Source organism: Sceloporus occidentalis, unplaced genomic scaffold (genome assembly GCF_023333645.1).
Source record: "Sceloporus occidentalis isolate IW3139 unplaced genomic scaffold, rSceOcc1.0.p SCAF_75, whole genome shotgun sequence".
Classification (NCBI taxonomy): domain Eukaryota; kingdom Metazoa; phylum Chordata; class Lepidosauria; order Squamata; family Phrynosomatidae; genus Sceloporus; species Sceloporus occidentalis.
In genome coordinates, this window is record NW_028317055.1 from 2,881,230 (window position 1) to 2,904,645 (window position 23,416).

The following is a 23,416-nucleotide window of genomic DNA, read 5'->3' on the forward strand; positions in this document are numbered from 1 at the left end:
TAATCACCATAAAGTATTTTTGTGTTTTTCTGTTCTGAGCACCACTGCTAATGAAATGCAGTTTGGTGCAGCTGAAGTTAAAAGTTGTGGTGTTATGAAGGTACAGAGTCTATTGTTGTTTCTTTTTATGTTATTTTTTTTTATTATTATTAATATTATTATTGGAAAGGTCATCGGAGCAATATGTTAACTTCTCTCCAGCATTTTCAGAGATAAAATACAGACTGTGTATTTTTATTTTGTCTTATCATTACTACAAAACCAGCATTAACTTTCCATGTTTCTATAGATTGTATATTTAGGGTTGAATTTTGTGAAAGAAACCATTTTAAGAAAATTGTGTCATTCTGGCAATTAATTGATGTTTTGTACAGAGCTAAAATAGAGGGGTTTTACTGCAATAAATAAAATAATTTAAAAGATAAAAAACCTCATTTTTAAAAATCGAAAAACTAAATACCGGGGGATCACAATGGAGTCTGCTATTGCCATGAACCTTTGAAGCATTTACAATTATTTTGTCTTCATGATCAGCAGAAAATACAGACATATTAAAGAATTATTTTTTAATGTGTAAAAGAATGTCTGTAAGAGTTTGTACCAAATGTTCCAAACTTAAGTTCTAACTAACAAATTGGAAAATGCACATTTTTATGACACGCTGTGCTACTGAATTTATTTTTAGAAGTTCTTAGTACATTGTGGTACTGATGTAGATACAGTTACAAAAATCACATCTTAAATTGGTCTTAGATAAACTAACAATACATGGTTCAGAAAAAAAACAAAAATCTACTTTTATAATAAAAATCATTCTTTCTGTTCATTTTGTTGTCATTTTTGCACGGCCATCTGTGATGTAGGAGTGCGCCTCTGGAAAAAGAACTATAGGCTAAATATGTTTACCTAATAGTAGAAAATTCTATTAAAAATGATTAACAAACACAACCTCTAGACCAGCAGTATTGTGCGGTGCAGCATTTCTGCAGAAGAAACGCTTGCCCTAAACTTAGAGGAATGTGGGTCCTCCTTCTCAAGTTTATATAATTATCTGGAGAAATTAGGCAATATCTGGCACCTATAATAATAGACAGACTTAAGAAATATTGTTAACTTAAAGGACATTCCAGTGTCCCAGGCAGCATCGTCAAAAAAAGAATGCATCCTTTGAGGTCTTTAGTATGCATTCCTTAGGCCTGCATACACAGTGTAACTTACCTTTATCTTGTTCAGTCTGTAAAATTAGAGTACTGAGGTCTGCAGATATTGAAAGTTCCCAGGATAACACTTCAAACCATAGTTGGTGTTATACAATCTACTGAGTGATTACATGTTTAAAATAGATGAACTAAAGGAAAAGTCCTAAAATGCCAGAAAAGAGGTATGGGTATGGAGCTAATGTTACACATTTAATGTATATATAGATTTATATTTATGTAACTAAATAGGTTACAAAGGAAAACTTATATTTATAAACTGTTTCCTACACACATAGGATTATATACAGTACATACAATAAACTTTTTATTATTTAGAGTTTAAGGGGTAACTAATCTTGGTTTGAATCCAGGAGCCAAAAAAAATGTATGAGCTATTTTTTTCAAATCATGCTATTGATTAATTTTCATATACTTAAACTTTCAGTATTTCACCATATGCTGACACCCACACACTCGCTAACACCAAATACTGAAACACACATTCATGCTAACATCATAAAGTAGCATATACTTACACTCTCTAACACCATACAGTAACAGACAAACAAAAGTTAACATCATGTGCTCACAAACACTATCCCTTTACAGTAACAAAAACAAGCTAACACCATACATTCACGCACACTATCATACACGCTAACACACTCACTAAGACTTTAATATGTATATAAAATATACACAATTGCTCTAACACTATACACACATAATGACTCTGGTACTATACATACACACTGACTAACACTACAGTACATTATACACACCCACTGACTCTAGCACTATACATATACTGTACATACATACAAACCTTACAGAGACCTCTCTTCCCTGCAGCCAAGCTTCCTTGCTCTTAGGCCGAGCCCTTCAGCTTGGCAGAGCCTGGTACACCAGCACAAGGCTTTACCCCCCCTGATGGCGGCCCTGGTCAGTACCCACCATGTTCTGCAAAACCCTAGTTGCCAGAGGGTGATTTCTTGTTGCCATGGCGACCTGACTCCTGGGGTTTGTCGAGCCCTGATAAGAAATACTGTGCTAGGTCTCAAAAGAAATTTGGATTTAGAGGTATATGGTAAGGCTATATACCGTATTTGCTCGATTATAAGACGAGGTTTTTTTCAGAGCAGATGCTCTGAAAAATACCCCTCGTCTTATAATCGGGGTCGTCTTATAATCAGACCTCAAATAGGTCTGACTATGAGACGACTAAGATCCAGATCCCCCGCAGCTGCAGGGGAACTGGATCCTCCTGTCTCGCCCCCGCCCCACTTACCGGTACTTCTGAGTCCCCGGTGTGTAGCTGGGGCAACGTGTAGATGTCTACGGGATTCGTGTAGACAACTTCTGCTGCAGCAGGAAGGAGGTGTGGCTAGCAGCGGGGGTTGTCTGCGTCCATCGTGCAGACCTTCGCCGGCTGTCAGAGATCAGAGTTCCCCGCACCGATGCCGGTGCCCCACCAGTGCGGGGAACTCTGATCTCTGAAAGTCGGGGAAGGTCTGCGCGATGGACGCAGACAACCCCCGCTTCTAGCCACACCTCCTTCCGGCTGCAGCGTAAGTGCGTGGGATCTACACGCTGCCCCGGCTACACGACAGGGAAGTCAGAAGCACCGGTAAGTTGGGGGGGTGTTAAATGGGGGGCATAAGGCATTTCTGGAGGCAGAGTGCTCTGTGAAATGCCTTTTAACCCCCTTAATGCCACTCTACCTCCAGAAATGCCTTTTTAACCCTCTATACGCCACTCTGCCTCCTGAATGCCTTAAACCTCCCTATATGCCACTCTTCCCCATAATATGCCTTTTAACCCTCTAAATGCCAGAGTGGCATATAGGGGTATAAGGCATTTCTGGAGGCAGAGTGGCACATAGGGAGTCAAAAGGCATATCATGGGGCACAGTGGCATATAGGGTTAAAAGCCATATAATGGGGCACAGTGGCATTTAGAGGGTTAAAAGGTGTGTGTGTGTGTGTGTGTGTGCAGAAGTGCTGTAAAAATGCTGTAAAGTAAGAATGCCTTTAAAAATAGACATGTATATTAGTATTTATTTTTGTCAGGACTGGGTTTGGAGCTTAAGGCATAGAGTCTGAGAACACATAAACCAGCCGTACAAAACCAATGCAATGATCAGTCCAGGAATTCGTGGCAGGAGGCACAGGATCCAAACGGTTTTGATAGTCCATAAACAAGTCAGAGAGAGGTCAAAAGCTAGGAGGTCACACAAGGGGGTTCAAGTAGGGTAACCAGCAGTAGCCAGAACAAGGGTGGGTTGGTAACTGCACACAGGCAGATAATACAGCTTGGCAATACTCAAGCAATGTTGTGAGGATTATTAGGGTTTAAATAAGGCTGCAGGTAGCAGGCTCCTCCCAGTAATCATAGTTGATTGACAGGGTAGGATCGGCTAGTTCTTCAAATCTCCACCAATGGGAATGCTCCTCTACGTGGAATTCAGAGATGCAGCCTAGACTGCAACCTGATCGCTGGACACGGTGTACAACCAACTCAAGGCTGGGGATGTGGCCTACTCCGCTATCAGGAGGACCCTCTAGATACTCCCCAAGGTAGGGTGAGCGAACAGGAAAAATTTAAATCAAATCAATATTTGGTGTGACCACCCTTTGCCTTCAAAAACATTTGCACAGTACTGTATAATAAATCTAGCCCTGACATTAATTTACTTCCGCGCTTTACTATTCATTATGTGGGTAGGTAAGCATAAGGGTTACCGGCCATAAATGTACTATAGAAACACAATCTAGGGAATTAATATACACTATATAGACAGTATAGAAAGTATTGGCACACCTGACCATTACACCAACAAGGATTTATATGACATCCCATTCTAAATACATACAACAAAAACAAAAAAAATTAAAATATCAAAAGAGTGTATAAGTCAGCTGTAGAGTGTAAGAGACAGCTGACACATTTAGAAAATTCTATTTAAATTTATATAATATCCCCTAACAGGAAGACGACAGAGACGTAATCGGGGACTACCTAAAAAAATCCAATCCACGGGACCAAACAGAAGGACAGATGGAGATTATGGAGGCTCCATTTGTAGATAGTGAAATTCAAAAAGTAATTAATGGGCTGAAATAAAATAAAACACTCGGTCCAGATGGCTTCTCCAATTTCTTTTATAAAAAACTGACAAGGATTATAATTCTTCAATTCACAAACGTTTTAATTAAATTAGAGAGTCCACAAAGTACCCAATAGAGATGATGAAAGCTGCAATGATACCAATTCCTAAACAACGAAAAGATCCTACGAAGGTGAGAAATTGTGTTTAAAACAGATAATTCCCTATCTGATTCACAAAGACCAAGTGGGGTTTGTGAGGGTTCAAGTAAATGGTAACACCAGAAAGATTATGGATCTGATTGGATTTACAAATGAACGACAGATTCGAATACTTGACTCAGAGACAGATGCCAGTGCTAGACGCAGAGAGAGCCTTTGATAGAGTGAATTGGATTTTCGCAGAAGTACTAAAGGCTTTTGGATTTGGAGAGAAACTAATCAACTTCATCATAGCTGTATATGCGTTTCCCTCCACTAAAATAACAGGTCGAGGAATAAACAAGACAAGGCTGCCCCCTAGCTCCCGTTCTATATCTTGTCTCTTGGAATTTTAGATACAAGGATTCCTAATAAATAATAAAGAGCATAAAGGGAATAAGGACTGGCCACTTGCAATGCAAATTAACCCTTTAGGCTGATGGTATTCTTATAATAGTAAGAGATCCGGAGAAACCTCAGTCTACAATTTTTAAAGAAAAGGAGCTGTATGGAAAAAAGTCAAACTATAAATTTAAACAAAACTCATAACAGGGCAAACTCGACACTGCTTGAAGGAAGAGCCCTATTTGTTTCATGATTGGGAAGAATGAATGCAGTGAAGGCAAATATATTTCCAAAATGACGTTATTTTGTTAGGGATGATCCCCTTACAACTTCCTACAAGCTGGATACAACATGTTCACGCTTTGATAGAAAGATTTATTTGGCTAGATAAGAAGGCAAGAATATCAAAGAAACTGCTTAATATTAACAAGGAGCAGGGAGGTTTGTTGGGGGACTCCTATTTAAAAATAAAATCCTGCTGAAAGATAAATTACTTTAAAACTCACCCCCTAGAAGTCTTTGAAAGTAAAGTAGGACTTCACAACTGGGCTGAAAGGAATACATAAAAAAATGTATGATTTACTATCGGGAGGGAAAGTAAAGCCATTTCTACAACTGTCTAAAGAATTTAATCTACCTCCTGAGGAGTATTTTACAGTATTAGGGATAAATTATCACATTAAGAGTCATCTATTTAAGCCAGAAGATATATGCCTGATGAACCAATTGGAGAAAACATATCATAACAAAATGGAAAAGGAGATTCTTTGGAAGTTGCATACCATTTTGGAGCCTTTCGAGTTTTTCCCCACAGCTTGGAAAAGTCGGCAAAGAGAGCCGATGGTACGCATACAACATAGGCTGTGGTGGGGTAAAGTTGATGGAAAACCCCTCCACTTAAAATTAAGGGGCTAACAGAGGCAACATTAAACACTAATCTGCCACCCCCAGATCTTGTAGTGTTGCCACAGGGGATTCTGAGTAGGACAGAGATTATCGGCAGGCATTTGGTTAGGGATGGGGAAAGTAACTAATTGTCTGAATTTTCAAGAATTATATTATAAAATTAAGAATAGTCTCCCAAAAGATTTCCAAACGTAGCCTAGAAGTGTCATGTTTGAGTTGGACATGTAAGAAGAAGCAACAGGGTACCTTCATCCCTATTTGGTGATTGCGCAACAAGATTATCGAACCTTGGAAAAACATTTTTAATATTATTTCGGAACAGACCAACACATTATTATCCCCACGCCCGGTCAGGGGTCTTCTCCATGTGGACATTGGTGCTCCCTCTCTCAACAATCAAGTCTTGGCTATCCATAGCTTTCTGGCAACGAAAATGACTATAGGTAGAAGATGCCAACAAGATGATGAAATTCAGTGCGAAGTAGTAAAAATGCAAATTGAATAAGAATGTTTGATTGGGAAAAAAAGAGATTTTTTCATAAATCAAGGATCTTATGCATTTTATTTAATTTGAAATCCTTGGTTACCAAAATATCCTTTATAGCAGATAGCGTGATGGTAGAACTTTTGAGTTAAAGTTATTTCCAGATTCTCATTTGGAAATTGTTTGGGCTCCACACTGTTTTCCATTATTTTGGTTAGTTTGGCGGCATAATATATACCAGCATTGTGATATTCTGCAGACGATAGATTTATATGGCATCTGAATGTTATATGTGTTTTTTTTTATCTCTTTGTATTGTTGTATAAAGCGACATACAACATAGTATTCATTCCTAATAATACTAAACAATAAATAATTACTAAATATGAATTGCTACCAGATGGATAATAGAGACATAACAGCTCATCACGTATACACAATGAAACCAAAACACTGTATCAGCGACACTTCCGGTAGTGCCTCAGTAAGGCTGGTCCGGCCGGCCGGCGCACGTGACGCAGTTTCCGGTTCCTGGTCGCTGCCTCTCGGTCTCTTTTCCCGGTGTGAGTGAATGCAGAGGATGGATGGACTGGTGTCTCAGTATGAGGAGAGGCTGCGGCAGCAGGTCAGAGACAGAGTCCTGCCAGTGGGCACCCGGCACACAGAGACATTGCCTTCCCGGCACGCAAACACAGGCTGACAGCCGTCTGCAGCATATGCCACATGGCGTGCGCGCTCACCGCTGAGCTGCTCATTGTACTGTCCGAATGAAATGTACAAACGCTAGAATAAAGCTCATCGGTGTCGGCTATTACTGCTAAATGGAGCTTTAGTCATGTGCCGAACACAGCACGGTTTAGTCAACAGGTCGGGTCGCAACTGCTAGTGAACTACAATTCCCATAATCCTCTGCCATCATTCGCATAGAAACAGGGCCATGAGAGCTGTAGTTACAGCTGTTTCTGAATTATCCGGAGATATGGCTGCTCTCATACATTTTCTTATCAGCCCTGCTGGATTTGTTCATGTATTAATAAAATATTTATTTTGCATTTGTTTCCATTGGTGTATAAGGTGTTGCTTTGCTTAATAAAGTGCTTGATTGCATACACCAAGTTAAATACAGGCTCCTCATTCATAAGCTTAGTTTTTATTAAAAGGAATGAAGCATTTTCAGATTTTAATGTAAGTTAGTAAACTCGAGTAATCCATTCATTTTTTATGTACCATAATATGATGAAAAAAGTGATCTTATCGCCGTGACAACCAGTGAAATAGTCCTGCCAAGCAGACCGTTCCATTTGGCTTAAATGGAATGGCCCAATCAAGGCAATCCTTGCAAAGATGAACACAAAACATACGGGGACATGAAAGTGTCTCCGGAATATGTATATACGTGTTTGCTTATGAAAATATCCTCCATCAGTTAGTTATCTCTTTACACAATGAAATCCGGCGCCCTGTCCGCCCTGCCCTTCCTCTCTGATATGCCCGGATGCTCTAAGGATGCAGGGACCGATGGAGGTGATCATATGAAAAGGTTATCCCACTTGCAAGCATGTTAGAGAAGAATTCCTCACAATTGTGAATTGGTGCATCTATTTAATTAATCATTAATATTTTTATATTGACTTTAATTAAAGGGCAAGCAATAAAAGTTATTCTGTTATCTTATGTGCTTGCAGTAAAAAAAAAAAAAAGTACTTTTACTTCCTCCATATGATGCAACCTCTAAATCAGATTGCTGTGAATCTGCCTGGTAATATTATGTGTCATGCGATGTAAGTCATGCTTTGTCGTTGTTCCTTCTTCTAGGAAACAGAGATCAAGTCTCTGGTTGCTGAGATAGAAGCCCTAAAAAACGGAGAATTTGTTGGCGAGACACCGAGCTTAGAAGGACTGCGGGAGGAAAACGCTAAGCTGAAGTATCGTCTGAATATTCTGTGCAAGGTGAGTAGTGATCACGAGAGACTGTGCTGTGAAGTTAATCTACTTGATTTCTTTAGGGGTTATAAGAAGAGTTGGTAGGAGAGCAATGCTTTTTACTCCCTCACTATTTGTTATAATGGGCAAACACTGGAAGTTTTCTCTGTCGTGAAAGACTGAGCTGGCCCTGTTATAATGTCGAATTCAATGTGTAAGGAGATCCCCCTGATTTAACTATACATTATACAAGGCAAGCAATCTCTTCCTGCAGAGAAGGATCACTGGGGCTGCCTCTTCATGATGCAACGTACTGAACCGTGACTCTCCTGTGATCTCTGCCTTTCACAAATAAATTGAATGGCTATGAGAATGATCACCTTGCTGAAATCCCGAGCCAAGTCTCTTGAAGCCAATTGACCCATTTTGGGCTGAATTTACAAACAGTGGGTTTACATGGGATACGCCTGCCCCAACTCCCTAGCCCATAACACACACAGTTTATGGAATATGTATACATTAAAGATAATAATAAAGAAATAATATTTCTTAATGAAGAAATGTTTGACTTTTTTGATACACAAAAAGAAACTACAATTGAATTAGTATATGGGGTATTACTGACAGTTTCACTGAGGGGCTTGTGGTGTGCATTGTTACACAGTGTGTTGTTTCAGTTGTGTTTTAGGTGTCACCATACTACGCCACTTTTCTGGGCTTCATGGGCCAACTGTTACCTCCCGTCTACTCTAAGCAGACAGATTGTTTTATGAGTATAAGTGATATCTCTGCACTGGGTCACCGTACCTGAAACTGAAACTGTCCTAGACAACATCTGTGTTATTACACTAATATAAAGACAGGGAGACATTGATCTAACATGAAAGTAAAATAACCCGTTTTAACAAAGCAACATCTGTGGTTAACAGTGTGTTTTTTGTTGTGTATTCAGTCTAATATCTGTATTGGTTTTTATTTTTCAGAGTCTTCAAGAGGAGAAAAATAAGTCTTGTAAAAGCATGATCAACATCAATGTCCAGCTTCAAGAAATCTTTGGCAAGGCCATCAGAACTGCTTACCCGGAACTGGAGAATCCCCCCTTGGCTGTCACCCCAAGCCAGCAGCCAAAATTCGGGGATTATCAATGTAACAGTGCTATGGCAATGACGCAGGTACACCAAACAATAAACGTATTTAGTATTTGTGCGTAAAGACACGGCATATCCCCATGGCCTTTCTGAGTATCATTCGTTCGCAACTTACCGACATGATTTATTTATATATATTTATACTTCTACCACTTCGATATGTTTTGTATCTTCCTTACACTGGAAGAAATATAAATGTATACCCAGTTATATGTATGTATTTCAAATTAACAGCAAATAATACTGGGTTAAATGGGGATCTTTACTTTTCTGTTCCTTAAATAATACGTTTGACTGCAATACACAGCGGATGTCTCCTGGTGTCACTCGGTCTGCAGCAGGGAGGGGTGGTAACAGGTTCGGAAAGCATTAATACCTGGGTTTTTCAGCAATAAACCTGTTCAGCTAGCCTGGTGTGAGAAAAGGTCAAAATGAATACCTCTGCAATTATGTGTCCTGAATTTTAAAAGGGGCCCCTGTAGGACTCCGTTGGATGAGGATTTATGGCCTTTAGAAAAGTATTCTTCTGCACTCACATTCCTAAACATTTTTGATAATTGCTTCTGTGAAACAGACTTCTAAACCCATTTTAAGGTAGGTTACATTAGAAAGGTGCTCGGGCGGAGAGTCGGCAAATAAGCGATGCATTTTTGAAATAAAATTGCATGTTTCACCCTTTGTGAGTGCTTTCCTGACTGTGTTTCAGATGTTAAAAGCCAAAGACGTAAAAGTGAGCCCATGTTTCACCCTTTGTGAGTGCTTTCCTGACTGTGTTTCAGATGTTAAAAGCCAAAGACGTAAAAGTGAGCCCAAGAGAAATTGCTGACAGAATTGTGAAAAATGTTCCCAGGAATGATTTGATTGAAAAAATGGAAATTGCTGGTCCAGGTATGTAAACATTTTTTTGTTTTATAAGAAACATGAGATCAAATAAAATAATTTTTGCAGGTTGTGTTGTTTTCTGAGAGAAGAGGGCGAGTGGTAAATATTTTAATAAAAATGTAATAATAACAATATGTGTTCTCTTTGCGTTATTGTCTAAACTATAATATATTTAACGTTTGCTATGTTTGCTTTAAAGGTTTCATCAATGTTCATGTCAGGAAGGATTTCATATCGAAACAACTGACCAAGTTGCTGGTGAACGGAGTCCAGCCACCTGTAATTGGCGAAAGAAAAAGGGTAACATTAAAAGAAAAAAAAAAGTCTTCTTCATAACATGGCAGAGCAAATTAAGGTTTTCCAGTATTTATTGGTGTTGTATGATTGAATTATTATTTCCAAGAACGGAAGGGTTCAGTTGTGTGAACGTATTTATACGTTGCAAGCTCCTCATACATCTGCACCCACGCAGTGCTCTTTTGCGTGTGCTTATCTTTATGTTCATTTGCAGCCATCAAAGGTTTAATTTGTTCTTGAACTCGTATATTAAATATAGAATCCGTTCCCTGAGGTTCCAAGACGCGCTAGGATGTCTTCCGTGTTCTGGTTATGCAGCATTTAACGCTTCACGAAATGGTCTAATGCACCTCCTTGCTTTTGGCATGTCCTGTGTGTGCTGTAACTTGTTTTGTATATTTCAGGTTGTGGTGGACTTTTCCTCTCCAAACATTGCCAAAGAAATGCACGTAGGTCATCTGCGCTCCACGATCATTGGTGATAGTATATGCCGGCTGTTTGAGTTTGTTGGCCACGATGTACTCAGGTAAATCATCTCTGTCCTCCCACTCCCACTATAGAAAAATAGATATAAAGGTTAACGTAAGCAAAACTCAGATGTGAATTAGTTTCCTCTTCTGAAATCTCACCTTTTGCAAAGGCAGTCAATATAACATCTTATCAGCTATGATAAGTCTGATCCTTTCTTTATGGATACTCCTGTCAAAACAAAGAGACGAGTTGCAGATCATGCTCCCTATGATTCTGAAATAATTCTATAATTTCCAGTAATTATTGCAATTTTATTCATAGGTTGAACCACCTCGGAGACTGGGGCACACAGTTTGGAATGCTGATTGCCCACCTGCAAGATAAATTCCCAAATTATATAACTGTTTCACCCCCTATTGGGGACCTCCAGTCATTCTACAAGGTATATAATTATTTCATATATATATATTAAAATAAACAATTGTGGCTAGTATGGATTTTTTTTTAGAAATGTTATTGCCAATGATGCATAAAAAAAAAATAACCCTTTTGTCAAATAACGTCATTTGTCACTTTGTGAATGTTTGTTGTTTTTTTTTAAAATATACTAATATTTCAATGTCATCCATGGTCAGACTTCTAAGTTTTTATATGTTGATCAAATTGAGCAGCCATGTAGTAACCCTGATAAGTGAGGAAAAGAGGTATCTTTTTTTTTTTTTGGATCTCAAATTTTTTAAACAAATCAAAAATTCTAATTGTGGATGATCAAGTAATGTTTATGAAAAACAATTGTTACAATCTTGTTGAGTACATGTTTTATAATTTTTTATTTAAATGTAGGAATCAAAGAAGAGATTTGATGAGGAAGAGGACTTTAAAAAACGGGCTTACAACTGCGTGGTGTTACTCCAGAGCAAGAGTCCTGACATCATCAAAGCGTGGAACCTTATCTGTGACGTGTCACGAAAAGGTAACATACACACAAGATGTGTTTAGAGCTGCAGTATTTGTTTCTACACACACAAAAAAACCACTAAGGCAATAGCTGCAACTACCTGAAGAAGCAAAACAATGGTGTGTTGGGGACCAGACCAACCATCGCGTGTAACAGTGCAAACGTCAGTACACTATTATATAATGAACGCTTGATTCAGCGATCAGGCGTGCCCCTAATATAGGATAGAATCTTAAGTGATGGGATTGGGAGTACATCAGTAACCTTAAAAAAAAGTCGTCATACACGGGTCACCTGAAGCCACAATTTTGTGCCACCAATCCTTAATAAAATACACAGATTGAAATAGAGTAAATAACACAATACCTACCAATGGCCAAACACACAGACAAGGACAGGCTCTGCCACCCAGACACACACCAGGACAGGCTCTGCCACACGGATGCCCAAACACACATGCACCAGGACTGGCTCTGCCACACCGACAGACACACACACACCAGGACACGTTCTGCCACGCTGACATCAACATCCGGATGGGCTAAGCTACAACAATTAAAAATACAAAAAAGTATTTTCCCCACTGCTTTGTAGTTGACCCCCCCTTTGTCTTTTTGCCCCCTTCTGTATCGCCCCCAGCCAGTACTATGTCTATTTATGCCCCCAGCCTGCCTCTCCCTTTAGTAATGATTTATGTAATGGCCCCATCTGCCTCCTTTTGTATTGATGCCCCCAGAAAAGATAAAATGCTTCCCCTATACTGCAGGGCAGCATTTTATCTGGGCTGGTCAGCAATATGTAAACGTTATATGTGTCCTGGAAAACATCGCTGGTGTGGTCACCCTAATGCCCCCACACCCATGTGTATTGCCCCTAGCTAGCCCCACGTTGTATATTTATCCCACCACCCAGCCTTCCCTCTTACACATCCATGCTATGACACACATACTCATCAATTCCCTCATTCACAGATGCTCATTCATTCCCGCATTCAGAGACGCTCATTTATTCCCTTATTCACAGATACTCATTTCCTTATTCATGACAATCCTCACACAAATCTTGGTAAAAACCTGTCATTTGTAGGTTGAGAAATAGCTCTCCACCACTATTTACTAGTTTGTTAAACAAAAGTTCACTAGCTTCCTGCATAAGCTGTGTATGAATTTTTGTTTTTTGTTTTTATTCAGTTTTTATCCTTTTCCTTTTAAGAATTCCAGAAAATTTACGATTGCCTGGATATCAGCATCGTAGACAGAGGAGAATCGTTTTACCAGAACAGAATGATTCAGATTGTGAAGGAATTTGAAGAGCGAGGTTGCTTTTTTTTTTCTTCTTCTTCTTGTCCAAAACACTTCCATGTGCTAGATTTATTGAAATAGTCGTTATTTTCGTTTAGTTCTGTACCATTAGGGATAGAGGTAATATCTATTATATAAGTATATGGCTATCCAGAAATATACCACCCCTTTTGGTCTGAAAGGCCCTAAGTGGAGGAGGTAGAAGCGGAGACCTATAGATTTTTCATACACTTATATTTTGTGGCTTGTTGTTTTTCTTCTAGTAAATTTCTATTTAGAAGTATTTTGTTCCTTGGTTTATGTGGAATTATACATTTTATTGAATTGTTAATTGGGCTCCACAATACTTTATATATACAGTGCTCAATACCATAATCTCTAAATTAAGCCAGTGCCATATATGCACATACATGATAGTGTTCAGGGGGTTTATACTTCGGTTTCCATGTACCTCTACTGTTCCTAAATAGGATATCAGAATGTAAATGTAGATGGGTAGGCAACACACTGTGACCGAGTGTGGTCGACGTACTTTTACTCACTTGACTACAACATACATTTTATTCAGTGAGCCCGGCAGGAATATGTAGATCAACATTAAAATGATTACCCACTATTATCAAATTATTGATGAAACTAATAACAAGGAAAGCGGGCGTAAGAGAGCAAATTGCACCATTTTCTTGGCCTGATGTACAAGTTAACCTTATCAACAAAAAGCTAAACTTTTTTTTTTATCGAAATTTGACTTAATGAAAGATGAAAAAAATACTGCCAATTGTTCACCTACTACTTTTTCTTGTTGTAGGTTTTGTTGAGCTAGATGAAGGCAGAAAGATTGTGTTCATCCCTGGTTGTTCCGTCCCTTTAACCATTCAGAAATCTGATGGAGGGTTTACTTATGACACATCAGACTTGGCTGCCATAAAGCAGAGACTGTTCGAGGAGAAAGCTGATGTTCTCATCTATGTCGTGGACAATGGACAAGTATGAAATGTCTTTGAAATGTACTTAAGTATGCTCACTGCTTACCTTCCTTTCAGCAGAGGTAGCCAGGGGGAGGACCAAATAAGACTGAAGTGTTATTCTCTAATTATAATATGTAGGTAATGCAATAAAAAGAACTGGGGTTTATGCCAAATATTCTTCAATATGCATTCAAAATAAACAGTTTTAGGCACTAGAGTGGTTCATTTAAGTTGCAGATGGCTGTTTTTTTGTTTTAGGCAGGCCCTGTAAGGGTGGATGAGGAAAAGGCATAGGACTTCAGATAATGCTGACCTTGCCATAGGGCTCCATGGGGTTAACTTTGAACAGGAGAGCTCTAAAGCCTGATTGACAAATAAAAAGCACACGCTACGGGTCTTCTGAACTAAAGTTTTTAGTGATGTCAGCGACAGTTCTAATTACGTACTTAGGAGCTTTAAGAGTCTTTAACCTGGTTACATATTCCCAGAGCTACCCTCCGCTTTACTGTCATTCTGAAACAGCTCATGAAACGCTGACACGCGCATTTTTATAATATTGTGTATTGTTTTCTAGAGCATCCATTTGCAGACTGTGTTTGCAGCCGCTCAGATGATAGGCTGGTATGACTCCAAAGTGACTCGAGTTGAACACGCTGGATTTGGTGTGGTCCTAGGCGAAGACAAGTAAGTTCTAACCGTATAATATGAGATGTAAAGTCCCATGTCTAGATTTTATGCGCTCACATATAACTAACTACTAATAATGTTCTCAAATTCAATGCATCTTCAGCATCTGGAAATCTGAGATTTAACTGCATTATAAAGTGCCAACTCTTCTCCTTTCAAATTCATATTAAAACATGGAATTAGATGGTCCTTCTAGTCTACCCATTTTTCTTGATGAAAAGACTCAAACCCTTAGTCTTAGACTCAGGATAGCTTCATGCCCATGTATATTTCAATTCCCTCACTATTTTAGCCCCTACCACTTCTGCTGACTTCTGCTGGTACTCTTCTACCACCCTCTCTATTACATTGGAAACTCTTACCGTCTTGTTTTAGATTGACCTCTTTTCTAACATTTCTCCACGTAAATAAACTTCTGGCATTCCCATCCCTTTATGTATTTATATTTATTTATTTATTAAGTTTATGTTTCAAGAACAAGTTGTTTCTCCCAGATATGCCTTATACCCCCAGATATACCACTCCACCCTCCCCAGATATGCCTTATATCCCCTTTACGCCTTATAACCCCCTGATATGCCTTATGCCCCTGATATGCCTTATACCCCCTTCTTCCCCCCCTTAGATATGCCACTCTGCCCCCCTTGATATGCCTTATACCCCCTGATATGCCTTTTATCCCCAGATATGCCACTCTGCCCCCAGATATACCTTATACTGCCAGATATGCCCCTCTGCCCCCAGATATTTGTTATACCCCCTATATGACATAGTGCCCTCTAATATGCCTTATACCCCAGATATGCCTTATATGCCACTGTTCTCCCCCCCCCCCCCGATTTGCCTTATAACCCCCTGATATGCCACTTTGCCTTCTGGCAGGTCGTGTGACGCCGGTGCTCCATCATAGAAGCCCCAGTGAAAGTGCCGGTAGCAACGGAAGTTGAAATTCTTTGGCAACGTTTTTCATTATCGATTATATCGATTAGTTGTTGCAGCCCTAGTCATCTGCACAAAGACCTTACCATTAAGACCTTTCAGAATATGGGTCCCAGTACTGTTCCCTGAGGCACCCACTAGTTACAAGACCTTCCTATGAAAAAAATACCATTAACTCCATCCTAGTGTCTCCTGTTACTTAGTCGTTTGTGTTATCCATTCTACATTTTAACATCCAAACATTCTAATTGCGGTCCCTTCCCTCTACCTTCCTCAGTAAAAACCAATCTGGTCTGTTAGATGTTTATCCTCATTTTTATAATTTCCTTCATTTGTATTTGTGTAATCATTCCTTCACATCGTCTCCTTTCACACATGTATCTAAAAACCGGTTTAGCATCGTTAAGATTTTTTTATTAACCTGCCAATATTCTTCTTAGTGAGTGTCTCGGCACAGTAAGGCTTTTTTCCTCCATAAGCTTAACTTTATTTGTTGTCATCTAACTCATTCATGAGATTAATTCTTTGAACCTGCGTTTATATTAGTTTTAGCTGTTTTTGTTTTTTTTGAAACATACATACTATCCCTCAGTGAGCATCCTGCATTTTTGGTATTTTGAATTTATACAGTTAGATTAAATGTGACATTTATGTTTTTAGGAAGAAGTTTAAGACTCGATCAGGTGACACCGTGCGATTGATAGACTTACTTGAGGAAGGACTTAAACGCTCAATGGAGAAGCTAAAGGACAAGGAAAGGGATAAGGTAAGCTGTTTGCCGGTGTGACTTCTTAAGGAAATCATAACCCTTACAATGTAAGTTTTAACAGGATAGAAGAATGCCATCACTAGGAAGCTAGTGGCTTCACATTTTACCGTAAGTCTCGGACAGTTACCCCCCGAAGTTATTCCAGCCACGTTAACACAAAATGTATGACTGTTGTAGTGCCGGACAGCTGCTGAATGCCCTCTCCAATTCATTCATACGTGTCAACTTTCTGTACATGAGTCCGAGTGCTCATCACAGTTGCTACAGCCTATCGTAATCGGGGATTTGCCATAAATTTACTTAAATGCTTCACATGCCGGGTAACCCATTGTTATAACTGTCAATGTTTGTCCTTTATAATGAGTGTGAGAGTTGACATTACAGATCTCCAGAAAACTCTCCTGACAATTCGCCCTTTACTAAATAAACCCCAATTATATTTTGGCTTTCCTTCCTTAAAATCAGTTGCTGTTCTGCTCATCTCCAGCAGATGGCATTGTGATGCCTTTTACTACTTTTTCCAGACTCCATGCTCTTTCTGAAGAAAATGTAACAAATTAGCTTCTTTACTTTTTTGTAAAAAGGGTACTTTCTATCATTTAATCATTAAAAGTTAAATCATAACACAAGCTCTCGATTCATGACCCAAAACCCAAGTGCTTTAGAGCAACTGGATATACTGTGTCGTTAACCCTTTTTGTTATACGAGGTAAGCAATGTGTTGTACAGGTCCGTAGACGTTCCAAGGCTTATGCCTGCTGGCTAGTGTAGGTCTCAGCCAGGTACCTGAACTGGCTCTGCTCAGTATTAGGGGCCTGCACTAGAACTTGCAGCAGACTATTTTATTACATTACATGTATAAAGCGCAGATTTATAGTGTCAGAAATTAAAATGTTATTTTGGAGGGCATGGGAAGCCAACATAGGGACTGGCGCACTGCAATGAGGTAAGGAGATTAGACAGATGTTTTCAGAATGGATTGGGGAAGTGTAAAGGTGAGAAATGGGAGGCCAGTTAGTAAGGAGTTACACTTATCCACACTGCATATTACAAGGCAATTAGTTATGTTATAGGATCAGTCAGAGAGATATTTCGCTGATTGTAGCAGCAAGACAGCGAGCAAGGGCTATTGGGCAGGTTGGGGAATTCTCAACAGTGAGGAAGATATCAGAATCTGAAGAAGGAAGAGGAATAACCAGAAGATTAGACATGGATGTTGTGCTTCAGGGTTTGCCTTATTCCTACGCTTCAAAGTGGTCACCTAGGCATGTTGAAATAAAGTTCAGTGTGTGTTGGTTAAAGGGACACGCCAGCCATTGTATGCACTTTTAATATATACTGTATGATAGCTGAGTGTTCCCTTTCATTTGTTTGTTTGTTTTTTTCTTCTTGTGAATGCATGAAGTGGAGGAATTCTGCAGAATACTCGCTATGCATTTGCAGTAACTTTCTGCCAGGAGACATCTCCTTGGCTTGCAGTGTGCATGTGCAGCATGCTCTCCACCAGTTGAGACCCGCGCACGTGCGCCTCCATTCATTTCAGTGGGAGTGGATGGGGTGATACGCGGGTTTTACTTCTTACAGGCGAGAGATGCTTCTAAAAATACGTACAACCTACTTTTACTATACATTCTTTGTTGATGAAGCTGTATGAGGAATTTGAGTCTTCACTTAATTACCCCATATTAGTAGGGGCACAGTATATGTGCATTTAATCCCAATAGCCGTGTGAATCTTTGTCTGATTGCTAAATTCCCCAAGCTTCTTTTCTTCTGTCAATCAATACTGCTTTGGTAACAACCTTGGATACTTCGAACAACTAGAGCTTCCAGTTAATTTTGTTGGCTGAAAATCCAGGTTTTTTACCATTTTTCTCCTGCGGTTTTTATTATTGTATCCTGGAATCCTTTCCTTTATACCAAATGATGTTATGCATCCTAACCATTTCTTAGAATTTATTTTCCTCTTCTCATGTTTTGTGGCCATTAAACTCAAATTAATATTTTACTTTAGAGAGGATTGCAAAGCTTTTAATGCATTTTTAAAATATTCTCTCGATTTCGCAAGGATAATACCTACATAACATACTTTACATTCTTCTGCGAGCTTTCCAGGAAGAATGATAATACTTACCTACATGTTTGTCCTCATTTAAGAGTTTTGAACTCATGTATATAATTGTTGCCCTAAAACAGCATTTGTCATATGAAACCCTTTTATTTATTTATTAATTTACACTTGTTCAATATACAATGTAGATTTAGGTGGATATGTTTAAGCATTAACCAAATTAATAAAATCTATTTGATCTCATTCCAGAGCGCCATTTGCTCTCACATAATTTTCTCTGGCCAGTACGTTTAATTAGCAAGTCTGTCAAATCTGTTTTAAAATGTGGACCGACACTGGCACTTTCCCCAAGCCCTACATTTTTTTAGATATAGGAGTGTACTCTAAACATACTAAAAAATATAACAATATAAGTATATATTAGAAACCTGCCCTATATGTATACCATGGGGACAGCAACCTTCATTTCCTTTTCTCAGAATCTGCATGATTATTCATTCACATTATGTTATCCCTGTAATTCTTGTTTATTGGTTTGGGTCAATGGATGAGAAGAAGCATGAATACTTCAAAATGGCAAATTAATTCTATAATGCTGGCTTTGCCACAGGCCGCTACTAATCTTATCTTCCATAAGATTTACTTCTGAACCAAATATCAGCAAAATTCACTAATTTCAATAAATATGTCTGATGAAAGCTTTGAATGAGACGGTTCACCTTTTAACAATATTTATGTTTAATGTTGCAGAGGGTTCATTAATAGCATGGCACACCAGCTTCCTTGCACTAATGGCTGCCATTTCTTTTGAAGGTCTTGACTCCTGATGAATTGAAAGCCGCACAGACCTCAGTTGCCTTTGGGTGCATTAAGTACGCCGACTTGTCTCACAACAGAATGAATGACTACATCTTTTCTTTTGACAAGATGTTGGATGATCGAGGAAATACAGCTGCCTACCTTCTCTATGCCTTTACTAGAATACGGTAAGAGAGCTTAGTACACAACTTGAACCAACAAGCTCTACAATAGACACGGACGACTGTACAATGTAGACATCGGGGACAACCATGGTTAGTTACTCCATCAATGAAATGTCTACATTACCCAGAGCTTGTATTAACCTCTTAATGACAATGGACGGTCCGGGCACGGTTGCCTGAAAACAAAGGGTTAACGACAATTGATGTAGCAGGACCGTCATGACTTCAAACAGGTGCAGAAAGCAATCTACGTTTGCTTTCTGCCCCCAAACGGTGTTGCTGTGATGCCTCGGCGTTGAGGCGTTCAGCAGCACCACGATCGGCATCAGGGGCCGTGTCTGGCCCCTCCCCGGGGCATCAATGTCCGCCATACGCAGTTTTAAAAGAGTTTAGGAGACGTTTGTTGATCGTTCGGTCTCGCTGAAATGCCTCGATCACGGACATGGATACCCCCCACAGAGAAAAACTTTTTTGAAAGGGCATCTTTTATCCCCCCCTTCATCTGGAAAGTTGTTATGAAGAGTTGTTATTTGGCTCTTATAGCTGATATGTCCTGCTTTACTTTATCAGAGTTCACGACATACATCCTGTTATTGTATTAGCTCATTGTAAAAATATTAGCTGAAAGCTCTGAATGTGGTCGATCAGCCATGTGTTTGTTTTTTTGCTTTACAATAATTTATTTTGGATGTTGCCATTCTAATTAAAATACCTGATACATTACATAAGTAACATTGAGGATCAATAATAAATAATCATGGCTGCGTTGCACCCAGCCGTATTCTACCTTGGCCTTAATGTCGTGGAACTGAGGTAAAAGCGCATTGCAGCAGGCTGGGGTCCTGGGACAAGGAGGAGGTTATAAGGAATCGGTAGTGAAGAGGTGACTTGTGATGCCAGGAGAGTTCTCCCTGACAGTGATTAATATCTGTAACCTGTTTGTATTCACTGAATGTGTCATTTTAGGTCCATAGCGAGACTGGCAAACATCAGCGATGAGGTTCTTCGCGGTGCTGCCCAGAGCACAGAGATCGCTTTGGAGCACGAGAAGGAATGGAAGCTGGTCAAATGTATCCTGAGATTCCCAGAGATCTTACAGAAGATCTTGGATGACCTTCTTCTGCACACACTTTGTGACTATCTGTATGAACTAGCTACCACATTCACAGAGTTCTATGATAACTGCTACTGCGTGGAAAAGGACAGACAGACTGGTAAGTCCTGCCTATATCATAAGTTATTATAGCACTGTCTCAAACGTACAGACAAGTCAGTGTTAGAGCCCGTCTAATGATGATATACATCCACACTTTTACATTTTCACACACACACACACACGATTATATATATATATATATATCATAACTCAGACTCCCTGGCATCTCTCTGTATGATGAAGGCCCAACCTCAGTGATCTTAAAGGGTTTGGGTAGCCCTACTTAAAGTTAATAATCCAGGGAGATTTTTTGAGTCACCTCACTGATCAAGCCCTACTCTTCTATGTCCATAAGACAAGTGAAGTCATTGAGTTTTGCAATTTTCCTGCAAACTCCCACTTTAGTGAATATGCTTCCAAAATCCAGATGCACGAGTCATCCAGATGATGCAATTCCATTACAAATGCTCTTAATAACCACTCATGGCTGGAAATTATATTTTTATTATTTCTATTGCCAATAAACTCTTGTAGACTGCGTGGAATGACCCAAACAACTTTTTTTAGACTTTGTAATGGGTCAACATTCTAATTTTACTTTAACAGCATGCCAAAACAAAGCATTACAAGAACGACAAGCTGTGTCAAGAAATTGGTAACCAACTCAATCGAGCACACAGGATCAGCAAGCAGCGTAACATAAATTGTGAGATTTCTGAGAAAATGGCTGCATTAAGAAATTTCTGCTCATGAAACAATCCTTTATATATTGCAAGCTGGCAACAGCAGTGCCCTCATCTCCATTTGTGCCAGTATGTCTTAATACAGGGGTGTCCAACCTGCGGCAGGACTACATCTCCCATAATGCTTTCAGCTAAGGGCCTGGCTGAGGAGTATGGGAAATGTAGTCCTGCAGCAGTTGGAGGACCGCAGGTTGGACACCCCTGTCTGATTGTGAATACATATTAAATCAATCCTTGGCATGAGGCAATGAATGTTTAAAAAAAAAAAGGGGGGGGGGGCCTGAGAACTTGCTTTATGCCACATATTCATCTCACGTGTATCTTTTTTGTGCCTGCAGGTCAGATAGTGAAGGTTAACATGAGCCGAATGTTGTTGTGCGATGCCACTGCTGCAGTCATGGCGAAAGGGTTTGATATACTGGGAATTAAACCCGTACAGAGGATGTAATGTTTGGATCACTATTTCCTCCCTCTAATATATGCATAAGTTCTACTTTTCTAAATGTCAACAAAACAATAATAAATTTTATTTGATGCAAAAAAAAAAAGTGAATTTCCTGTGGCAGCTACATGGATTAAAAACATGGACCTCGGTCATTGTGAACTCAAGTTGCACTCCACAAAGAGTGATTCACATTGACCTTTGTTGTTAATGGCCAGAATATTCCCTTATTACCCTATTATTTAGAAGAAGCTCATAAATTTAGGATAACCTTTTTGTTTAGTGGAAGCAGATATCTTTCTATGTTGGTCCAATGAAAAGGTATGTAGTCATAAAAGTTATCCCCTTAGAATAAAAATAGTCCATCTTGTCCTGAACAAATATGGATCTATTTTCCTTATTAGATTTGTTGACTGTTTAGTTTACTCCCTGGGTAAGGGACAAATAACGTTTATGTTCACATAATTAAACCGACAATCACAAAAGCTCTTCTGGAACCGGTGATAAGCAAATAATTTCTGAGTTTGTAGAACAATTTAAATGTGTTTGTAAATACATTTCACACGGACGTCAGACAGGGCCAAGAGCGAGTGAAATGTTAAATACTTGCTTTGTTCTGTAGGCTAGAAGGTGTGGAAATGCTAGCTGTAAAACTACTTGCTGAGTGGTGATCTAGGGAGAGAACACATAATACCCTAGCTTCCCTACCTAGACATTGGGATTCCAAAATAAATCACTCCGTTATACTACAACCAAGCAGAGATCTGACCCCATACACTGCCCAAGAATAAATGACACAGGCAGGGTTGATGGCTCAGGAGTTATTAGGAACAGAATACAGTTTCTGGTATTAAGTGTATTTTTAAAATGGTTTTTATTCACTATGTAATGAGTGCAGGCAGCTGCATATTAGCCATTTGTATGGTTATCCCGATCCACTGGGGAAACACCAAAACTCCTTATTAACGGACTTCATTAGCACTGCCATAAAGAATCGGCTCAGTGTTGTGTTTGGAGTAGTGTAAGTCACCTAAAATATCAGGCAACAATGGCATCCTCCAGGTCTGGTTCAATACTTGGACTTTGTCAGTCATACTTGAGGATATTACTAGAGCCTTTCTCTAGGATACAGAAAGCAAACCTAATGAGCTTCATTGGGGGAGGAGTGCGCTGAAGGCACTTAGGGGCAGAACCTTCAGGTTATAAGAGAGCTGGAATATAACAGTGTGCATACAATAACGTGATACATTACTCAATGTACTTAGCGGCTGAGACCCAATAACTACTTACTCTAGTATCAAAGAAGTAGCAAAACGATGTTAATTTATCAAGTGCTGTACCATTTATTTATGTACATTGTCGCTTGTAACATAGCAGTGAAAATTTCCAACATATGTAGAAGTTATACAATACTCTGATTGCAAAGTTACATAATGATA

General features: G+C 39.2%; 1 protein-coding gene across 1 annotated transcript; it reads left to right on the plus strand.

Moving 5' to 3' along the window:
- The first annotated feature begins 6,820 nt into the window (after window positions 1-6,820).
- Window positions 6,821-21,983, plus strand: LOC149285892 (arginine--tRNA ligase, cytoplasmic). The gene is made up of 15 exons (XM_089494766.1): window positions 6,821-6,865; window positions 8,056-8,190; window positions 9,147-9,335; window positions 10,091-10,199; window positions 10,393-10,493; window positions 10,895-11,016; window positions 11,283-11,403; window positions 11,805-11,934; window positions 13,132-13,236; window positions 14,029-14,207; window positions 14,763-14,872; window positions 16,475-16,580; window positions 19,467-19,639; window positions 20,603-20,850; window positions 21,874-21,983. Exons 1-15 carry the CDS (start codon window positions 6,821-6,823, stop codon window positions 21,981-21,983), a joined length of 1,983 nt encoding a protein of 660 aa, XP_089350892.1.
- Window positions 21,984-23,416: the final 1,433 nt, after the last annotated feature.

Excerpts from the sequence above, each read along its gene's own strand:
- LOC149285892 (XM_089494766.1), top strand. The coding sequence starts at position 6,821 with ATGGATGGACTGGTGTCTCAGTATGAGGAGAGGCTGCGGCAGCAG. Across the intron at positions 8,191-9,146 it reads GTCTGAATATTCTGTGCAAG|AGTCTTCAAGAGGAGAAAAA; the intron begins GTGAGTAGTGAT and ends TTTATTTTTCAG. Across the intron at positions 16,581-19,466 it reads AGGACAAGGAAAGGGATAAG|GTCTTGACTCCTGATGAATT; the intron begins GTAAGCTGTTTG and ends TTTCTTTTGAAG.